The sequence below is a fragment of the Perissodus microlepis genome, chromosome 2 (genome assembly GCF_051167445.1).
Source record: "Perissodus microlepis isolate ML-2025 ecotype Zambia chromosome 2, ASM5116744v1, whole genome shotgun sequence".
Classification (NCBI taxonomy): Eukaryota; Metazoa; Chordata; class Actinopteri; order Cichliformes; family Cichlidae; genus Perissodus; species Perissodus microlepis.
The window spans coordinates 8,465,702-8,475,998 of record NC_140462.1 but is presented as its reverse complement, the minus strand read 5'-3'; the positions used below and the strand labels follow the sequence as shown (position 1 = coordinate 8,475,998).

Sequence of the window (10,297 nt, the reverse complement as noted above, 5' to 3'; positions counted from 1 at the left end):
GAGCATTGCACAGTGTGACCTTTGAATTTGTTGGGATGTCCAGTACTTGGCAGATTGGCAACTTTCTTGAATGTTTTCCACTTTTGAATAATTGAATGATAGCCTTCAAATTCTTTGGAAATGGCCATTTAACCCTTCCCAGAGTGATGGGTAGCACTAATTGCTTCTGTAAAATCGATGCTGATTCCTTTCATCACAAACCTGAATCTTGCAGATGAGCACTGTCAAAACATCTGCTTTTACAGAGGTGCTCACACTTGCTTAACAGATGATCAGTTTACCAAGTACATCTAATTAGCAGCCCATAGCTGCTGCTTACATTTGTGGTTTCTATAGAAGCAGGAAGAGTGTACATAATTTTTCACATGCTGCTTCTGCATTTGGCTTAAGTTTTTTTTATTTTTTGAATAAATAAAGAAACTTTAATATTTCATGTGTCAAGTACCCTTATGAAGATACCGAGGCCAAAACATTAACATGTTTGTTGGCAAGGCAAAATACATTGCGAAATTAAGAGTTGTTAACTATTTACCTTAAGTTTTGTGCTAGTGCTAACTTATCCCCCCAGGAACTCGACACTGAACTTAAAATTTTTTGGTTTAGTACCACCGAGTTGTATTTACTTAATTTTATCACCTGGTAAGGACCCGATGATTGTTTTTATCATGTACTAATAAGTAAATCTTAGAACTGAAAGAGGGTGTGCTCTTTTTTACATAAATGTAAATTATGAAAACATCTGCGACAACACTGCTTGTAAGGATGCTGAATGTCAAGTGGTAAACATGCTGTATAAAGCTAACTTGCAAATGTTCAATATTTTAGCATTTACATTTAATTTAAGCACACCTAAAAAAAAAAAACTTAAATTATATCAAAGTGTTTCTTTAAACATAATCTCTTTTATTCAATTCTTTTTTCAAATAGATTAAATCTTTGATTACAGAAATATACCTCTGAGTGGTTCTACATTATCCTCATAACATAATCATCGGTAACAGCGAATGTGGCACTTATTACACCTATACTGTGATATGCATTTTGTATGAGAGTTTCACCTTCAGTATGAAGGCCATTGGCACTGGTGTCTTGGTTTTAATGAGCACTTTCTTCTAAAAGTTTTTTTCCTGTTGATGTGTCATTTCCATAACCATAAGCAGTGTTTTCTTCTTCACTGTACTGCATGTTTCCCTTTACGTATTACACTTTCAGGGGCAGACACTTTGGCCGTTGAAGGTAAAGATATTATTTGTATAGATCATTTTCCACTTCTAAAGTACAAAAAAGAAGCAAAACTGAAATGGTATGATGGCAATATATTAATGTTTTGAAAATGATATTCAGTATGGAGATGTATAATTTTACAGTGAAAATGTACATAATAAGATGATTCATTTAAAAAAAGAAGAAGAAAGAAACACTTTTAAAGCATCACTTGTATTCAGATTTATCCAACACTATGCTATTTTGTAAATAGGACAAAACAAGACATATCTGTATGGTAATTATTTATAGTAGTAATGTAACATAGTGACTAATAGCAAAACATATATTTTAAAGACTATATTATGAGTATAAAGCATGGGACATGTTTATTTTTATAATCAAAAATATCAGACAATGTTCCCTCATCAGCATATTTCCACATTATAATAAACATTCTTTGTGGTTGTCATTGTTCCAGTTGCTTTGCTTAAACTGTGTGGAGTAGTCTGTGCTTCATTCATACGAAGAGCTCACCCTGATTGATCCATTGTTTCTTTATGTGCACCTATTCATTCCTGTCTTTATTTACTGTCAATGATCTTGTCGTCAGTGTGGTCTTCTGTCTGTGTACAAGTTAACCCATGTTTTAAGAGTAATAAAGCATATTATATAAACTTCTTCAGAGAATTTGACAATGACATTGCACGTACTAAAGTCGAGCTAATGCCAGGCTGTCCATTAAAATGACTGAACGAGTAAACCATGTGAAAGACTACCAGGAAAGGTTCTTGTTGCTGTCTTACTGCCTTTGGCTAAAAACAGATGTTGACAACAGTGCAAACGGCACTGACTTGGCACAATACCAACTACTGACATGGCTATGATATTGCATATATTTTCCTGTGCTGTGCTTAATGCTAAATATTCCAAATCACATCAGGCCACAACCAGATTAGCCAAAACAATGCAGTAAGGTTGTGGAAGTTACAAAAGTGCCAATATTTAAAGATAAAAACAACAGCAACAATAACTTTCAGTGGAAGTAACAGAGAAGAGTTCCAGGAAAGAGGTGTAGTTTGTTACCCCTGAGATGAATTGTACCAAAAAGCTAATGCAATATTAAATCAACAGACACTACTTCCACCTTTACATTGTGCTACGTTCCTGTTAAAAGATATTTGCAGACAAATTAGGTGTTTATTCATCTAAAGTCTCCCTCTCCATTACTGAGATCGCTCCACTCTTCCCCTCCAACATTTTTTTGTGCAGCACAAGTATTGCTCCTTTGGAAAAATAAATGCATGAGTAGATAACATATCATTTATCCAGAGTGTCAGCCATTTTCCTGAAGCTTCTGTTACCCAGCATGTTAAGTGGACACATACCTTTGGCCAGATGAAATGTGATTGTGTGGGTGATTGTATGTTTGCGAGCTGGAAGGATAAGTTCACGTGGTGTACAGTCTCACTTTCATGGACACAGGGTAATGTTGGACAATTTTCATTAGCGACCATTGCCTTGTTGTTCTTGGTCTTCATGCATTCAGCATACTGCAGTTTGTGGTGTGTTTTGAGGCACTCTTCTTGGTTATCGTCACTTGCATTAAATCTGAGTTGATGATGATCCACTTTGAAGAACAAGCCTTTTTACTTTCTGCCAGACTTGTCCAGGAAACTTCAGCACACATGCAGGCACGTGGGCGAACACTGATTTGGGGAGTGCTTGATTTGCTTTGCATGCTATTCACAGAGTACACATTTATCCATCTGGTTCCATGAAAACACAGCTTTACGAAATCCTGAGTTTCATTTCCTTATTTATACGGTCAGTGTAAAGCACATAACAGAACATATGTACAGACTCATGTGTCTGAAAACATGAAATAGCAGTTTGTTATTATGTCTTACTATGTTTGAGATGAGCACTTTTATAATCAGGCATTGAAGAAAGGACATGGATGGTCATCAGTGGACACCGTGGGTTTATTTTCAGCTCAGAATAACATATATATTCTACATCTTTCTAATACTGTGTCTCTGTGGACAATAAGGCAGCTGTTAGACAGTTTCTCTGATACGTTTGCCTTCTGTTACTCTGTTTGAATAAAATTACAGTATGGTATTGAGCTCCAGTGATCTAATCAAGCCATGGGTAAAATTTATTTAGTGTGTTGAAAATGTGTTTTTCCAAGTCATCTTAAGCCACATATATAGCAATTACATTTATATGGCTGTTAAATCTAAACACATAAATATACCGATCGTTGATAGAATTATTTGTTTTGTTGTAAGCGGTCACACTGATGGAGAAATGTGTGTCAAACTATCTTTAATATTATTTAAGTGAACATGATGCTGAAATAACTTTAAGATTCTAAAACAAAAATTAATCTAGTTTAAAGTGAGTAAAGCAACAGTAAACTCATGGCACTTTACATTGTAAGATAAACACCCCACAATGATACAGAGAAGAACCCAACAATAAGTTGACCCTAATAAAAGCACTTGGTGATAGTGTGAATGAGAAACTCCCATTTAACAGGAAGAAACCTACGACAGAACCAGGCTCACAGGGGACAGCCATCTGCCACGACCTGTTAGGGATGAAGTCAGTAAATTTATGAAATATTTAGGCACAACGTCTGAAAAGTCTAAGTCTGAACCTCATTTCATCTGAAAATGACCTAAAAGTCTCACTGTGTTTAAATTAAATTAGAGGTCTATAGTGTCTTATTTGTTTGATTAATATTATTGAAATTTATTTTCAATCTGCATTTTTCTGCGTGAGCTGAATAATTAGATTTAAAAATATCTTTGTTATGCATTTATGAAAATTTAGCCGATCCAATCATTCTTTTCTCTCCTGTCTTTTTTTTTTATGTATTTATTTTTTTATATATAGATACATGTCATGTGATAGACAGTGATATTTCTGGTCTGCTGGACTGAAACTGAGTCTCTTCCCTTTATTTATCCATTGCCATGGTGAAACCTGTTAATCTGAGGGTAAACTTGAATTAACTCTGATCAGCTTTTCTGCAATTAAAAACTCAGAGTTACCCATGCCAGACTTAATCAACTTGGAGATTAAATTAGACTGAAACTAAGAGTTTGATGAGCCTCCTTTCTGAAACAACAATGACTTCACACACCAGTCAAGCCCCGACATAAAAACACAGTTCTGTACTCACAATAGAACTGTTCACAGCAGATAGAGCGCATGACTACAGTCCCCTTTGTGTGAGGTTCTGATTTTCTCAAACGCTATTTACTTGGACGCTTAATGGACTGAGCCATTGTTAATTCCACCTGTGCAGACTTTCAATCAGTCAGCAAAAATATTACTACAGTACCGAAACTGGATTCAAAGTCACACAAAAATCTCACAAGGTTGCTTTTTTAACCAGCAAGAATCCGAATTAACATTTTTTTTTTTATTATTTTTACATATCCTGCCACATATTGTGTGATGATATTCTCTCATAAAGGATTGGTCCAGGGTAGCCTAAAGTAAATAAGGTAGTAGACAAAATTAAGCAGTGAAGCCTTTGCTTCGACCATCGATTATCAAGACACTTTTGAACATTCCTAAGAAAAGAATTACTTCTGCGATCACTCTCACTGTCAAATTATTTTACCATTAATATCTGCTTATTCCTCTATGACAACACATCTTTGAAAATGAATATAGTGGAAAATTAATACCTTTTCCTGTTTGTATTTTTCTTCAGGTCAACAGTTTTGTCAAACAGAAAGAAGGAACAGCCAGTCATGTGCTAAGACCTCCGCCAACAGAACAAACAATTATTAGTTTTGATGACAGTGCAAAATTGTGCAATTTTGTTTCACATCCAGCTTGAGGATTAACAAACCATGTATTAGTCACAGACTACTCTGCAATACAATACAATCGATATCTTTTGACCCTCTAATGATTCTAAATGGTATGTGCTGTGACAAAGATGCAAGTCCTGCTGCACACTGCATCAATTTTTTCCCCTTCCACATGGAATGAGGAACATAGAAGAAATCACCATTTTCACAGCCTGGAAGCATAATTAAAAATTCAACATCCATTAAGTCTTATCTACTCCTTTTTACATACTACGTTTTGATGCTGTTTAGTTTACAATAAGGAGTGTGGATAAGAGTATCCATGACATCCATTTATAATAGCAATCCATAAATGGATCCCAGTTGTTCTACTGTATGCTAACCTTATGGCACAGTAGTCAGCATGCCCACTGCTAACAATTAAGTTTTTTATTTTCCTCTTCAAAAACAGGATTTACTGGTCAGTGTTTTTCTGTCGCTGTTTGATTTGTGCTACATGTAGCTGCCGTTGGTTAGCAACATGGCTAATGCTAACAGCATAACAGCAATTTCAACTTTATACACACGATTAGCTTAGAGTGAGGATTATAGAACCGGTCATTTACAAAAAGCAAAAATACGCAATGAAAAGATCTCACTACACATCAGGGTTGGGACCAGATCATATCAGTTGGACAGAGGGGCATTCGGTGAATAATTAAAATCATAAACACACATAGTACACACATAGAGAAATGTAGCCACAGTTAGAAATGCGCACAAATGTCTATCTTGGATTGCAGAGACAAACAGGAGACAGCAGAAACATTCTCACTGGATGTAGAAAGTGGATCAGTGAACTCACCATTGAGCAGTTTACCGTGAGCACCGCATTTCCATTTGTTTTGCATTTTTCCAGTAGGACCATGCTTTAAAACTAGCTGCACAACCTGATGAATGACCTCATTTTAGCTTCAAAAACACTTGAAGTACTTCCCACTAAAGCACTAAACTACAGTGAACCAAATAATTACACTAAGCTCACACTACATTACACTTTTTGGAGATATGGGTGTTTATGTTTTTCATTACAAAATTGTATAAATTAGTGTAACTTGTAGTGTATCAGCAGAATGGACTACTTGCACTAGGGCATGTGACGTATTTCCGTTTCCAAATACTACCGCTTGGGCGTTTCCGGTATGTTTGTTTATCTGTCGGTAGCTATGCTAATGTCGCTTCAGAATGAGTATAAAAAGGAAAGTATTTAAAACAGAACATTTTCAAAAACAGGAGAAGAAATACTCCGAACATTGCTGTGTCCCACTTTGTTCGGCTTCAGCCAAATTTAACGGCATACTAAGTTTTCATGGCGTTCTGACCCATTCTGACTTGAGAAGACAATGGCTGGTAAACATACGCCGGGATCATTTCACGATTACCTCTCACACCAGGGTCTGCTGCAGACACTTTGCCAGTGATCAACTCATAGAGCCAACAACCCTCGATGGTCGAAGGCGGCTTATTAAAGGTGCTGTACCAACACTTTTTGAGTGGAATGGCTATAAAGTTGAACCACCGCGGCGTAGTGTTTGGGGGAGAACGGAGCGACGCCCTGAACTAGTTCCTCCTGACGATCAAGAAGAGCACAGTCTTACAAGAGATCATGACTACTGCTCAGTCCCTGAGCCGTCTGCATTGGACATATCTGCATCAGCTGCAGAAGACCTGTCCAAAGACGTGGAGACTCTGAGAAAGGAAATACAGGAGTTACGTGTCCAGCGAGAATTTGGGTTACAGCGTTTTGCTGGCTCCGACACTGACATCCGATTCTATACCAGGTACACCTAAGTTCTATTCAAGCTAACTGTTTAAAATATACCAAGGTTAAATTTCAAGTGTTTCCAGTCTTAATGAAAACAAAATAGATATTTACTTTTTCTCTGCTGATTGTATGTTTCATGTAGGTGCTTTAGTATTTAAACGATATCCTAATGCTACAGGTAAAATACAACACCAAATAGACTCTTAATCAGACTATTTTATACAGCATACCATTAGCATATTTGTCACAGTTTACATTATTTTTATGCCAATGTTGGATGTTAATTAATGATTGACACGATGTATGTCTCTCTCGTGAATAGATTTCCAAGCTGTGATCATTTGATGGCATTTTGGTTTTTGATTGAGCCTTGCATCTATAAAATGATCCGGGTTTCAAGAGCCAAGTCAGCTGCCAATCAGAACGAAGAAGTGTTGACACCTGCACGAACATCAACGGTAGGTTATGGGTTTGTTGGTAGTTAGAACTAGAGGTGTAATGTTATTGTATTTATGTACAATAACATTACATAATGTACAATAGCATACATACACAGGTGTATGTATGCTAGACTCAGTATCCTTTACATACTGTGTACTACAGCACCTCATTGTTTACCCCCTGGTACAGTATGGTATGCATAACCATTACAAAACATTTAGCCAAGAAAAGCATAATTTTACTAGTTCATAGCTTAAGGAGTAACATTTTCCCTTTTGTTTTCACCTTCCAGAGGCAGCTGCTACAGCCAATTGACGAGTTTTTTCTTTTCCTGGTTTTCCTGTCAGTTGGTTTGAAGGAGAGGGACCTGGCACACCGATTTAACATACACCAGTCCATAGTGAGCCGCATTATTGCAACATGGACAAATTTTCTTGCCACTGCACTGGGGTCTCAATGCATTTGGCTTACACATGAAGAAGTGCAAGCTTACTTCCCTGAGGAATTCAAAGATTTCTCAGACACCCAGATGATCCTTGACTGTACAGAGCTGCGGTGTCAGACACCATCCTCACCACTTCTCCAAAGTGAAATGTACTCTTCGTACAAATCCCACTGTACGATGAAAGCCCTGGTTGGCATAGCTCCACATGGTCCAGTGACATTCATCTCTAATCTGTATGCTGGTTCGGTTAGTGACAAGGAACTATTCAAACAATCAGGCATTGCTGAGAAGTTGACTGAAGACATGGCAGTGATGGTAGATAAGGGCTTCCTAATCACCGATTGTTGTAAATGCAAAGTGTACTGCCCACCTTTTCTATCTAAGCAGAAGCAGAAGCCAGCATACCAGGTTAAGGAGACGCAGGCCATAGCCAGACTCAGGGTGCATGTGGAGCGAGTCATTAGGAGGATCAAACAGAACAAACTTTTTGATAGCATCATTACCATGTCACATGTTTACAATATCAACCAACTGTTTGCAGTAGCATGTATGCTGTCAAATTACCAGAACACAGCATTAGTTAAAAAATGGGTTAAGTGAGACAAGATGGATTTTTCCCAAGACACCAGTGCCAGTACAAGTAACTTATGGAAAATGACCTGCAGCTGAGGCCACTACAGTTGCATTTCTTCCTTCTCAGCTGACAATACTTGATTACAGAACTGGTACTTGAGTGCTGATAGTTGAGTTTCAGTTATTGATAATTCAAATTCATTGCAAATGTTGAATGTTAATACTGTTTAATTATACTACTATATTACTATTCAGATTCAACAAAATTGTTTATCAAAATTATAAAGTAAATCACTAAATCGTTTTAAAATCATAAGTGACATTGTGCTTTTGTAACATCAAAAATACCATTTGTCAATACTCATTTTCTTCATTCAGTTGTGTTATTGTCTAAATGTATATCAGTATGCTAGGCATGGAGTTTTAAATACTATGTAAATAAGTTCTACACAAATTCAATGTTTTAATGTGTGTTTTTAAAAAATGAAATTGATGCCATTGCTTAAATAACAGTTTATTGATTTCACATAAAAGTAACATGTAACAACAAAAAAAATTCATGAAATACATTGCAAATAAAACATCAGTTATTTTGTTCCAGCCAGCCTGAAGGATCTGTTTTTCTTTTTGCTATGTTTTCACTGTTCATTTTTCCAAACACAGGTATCTTGGCATATATATGTAAAAAAAGAAATAGTCTGCCTTTTCTCTGATTGCATTGTGCACATCTGTATCCATGTATATTCTTTGCACTAGGTAGTCCTCTTGTGCCCACACAACAAAGTCACACCACTGCATCCCACTGATGAGCAGTTGAACAACAACTAAACTAAAAACTAAAAGGTGTAAAACAGTGGTGCATAAGTTAGAGACTGGGATGTATATGTACATGACTGAGTTAGCCGTCTTCAGAAAGTGTAATGTTGTATGTAAATTAATACCTATTCTGACACATGTATGTATGAACAAATAGCAACATACATTTGTAACACATGAAACCAAATTTTACAAATCTAATTACCGTACTCCAGTCTGGGCCATCCTATTTGGTACCGGCTTAGTGAAGATCATGGAGTTGATGGGTCCTGGCTTCACACCCTAACAGAAGACACATTTACTATGGATGGTGTTGCTGTTCATATGTAAACATGGACTAATTCAAAAACTTTAACCTCATTTAAATTACCACTGTCCGTGGCTTGTGCCATTGCTGTTCAGATTCCGTGCAGCTATGCACAGGGGGCACAACCGGCACTCTGAGTTGTGAGTAGTGTGCTGTTTGGAAGAGCAGTGCCACTGTGTGATTGCACATAACAGCGCCTGCCACACAGGAGCACTGACTATGTGTCAGTATCACCAGCGATGAATCCAGAAGCTTAATCTAAGAAGAAAGAACAAAAATTTAAAAATGTAACATCTTCATGGAAGAGCCGAACAGGAACATAGTTCAGTATTATGGTTACTGACCCCTACAGGCTTACCCTCCTGAATGCTTAGTGTTTCCTTCTCTCCCTATTAAAACAACTTAACCATCCTTGATAACTGTAATAACTTTGATTGTGTATATTTGCAGTATTAACTTGGTGTCAAATGTTTCTGATCACCCAAACACACGTTGATTTAACTATCTGACTAGTCAAATTAGGAGTGATAAAGCAGGGAGACAAGGAAAACATTCAAGTTGATGGGCCTTTAGGAATGAACTTAACTAATGCTTAAATGAACTGAACCCCACTGAACGGGGATTAACAACTTTACACAGCTTCCTGCCTACACTTAGTCTGTGTGGTGCCTCACTCTTCTTCATTGACCTGTAGCACAAGGCTCTCACACCGACCTCCCCTGACAACCTGTCTTTATTGGACACTGAATAAAGATACAAGTACCATTAGCATTATTTCTGTATTACTCATGTCAGCACGTCTTAAACATATATATTTTACACTTAGCAAGAGTAGCATTAGGTAGTTAACTACCTCCTTAGTTAGCCAACTA

At 37.0% G+C, this 10,297-nt stretch overlaps 1 protein-coding gene across 1 annotated transcript; it reads left to right on the top strand.

The window, feature by feature from the left end:
* The first annotated feature begins 5,172 nt into the window (after positions 1 to 5,172).
* On the top strand, positions 5,173 to 8,671 carry LOC146392212 (uncharacterized). The gene is made up of 3 exons (XM_084943676.1): positions 5,173 to 6,859; positions 7,166 to 7,301; positions 7,577 to 8,671. The coding sequence occupies exons 1-3, from the start codon at positions 6,264 to 6,266 to the stop codon at positions 8,327 to 8,329; spliced, it is 1,485 nt and encodes a 494-aa protein (XP_084799802.1). The 5' UTR covers positions 5,173 to 6,263; the 3' UTR covers positions 8,330 to 8,671.
* Positions 8,672 to 10,297: the final 1,626 nt, after the last annotated feature.

Bases quoted from the DNA above. Each gene is read 5' to 3' on its own strand.
- LOC146392212 (XM_084943676.1), top strand. From the start codon at position 6,264: ATGAGTATAAAAAGGAAAGTATTTAAAACAGAACATTTTCAAAAACAG. The intron at 6,860-7,165 runs GTACACCTAAGT...TCTCGTGAATAG, and splicing joins GACATCCGATTCTATACCAG to ATTTCCAAGCTGTGATCATT. The intron at 7,302-7,576 runs GTAGGTTATGGG...TTCACCTTCCAG, and splicing joins CACCTGCACGAACATCAACG to AGGCAGCTGCTACAGCCAAT.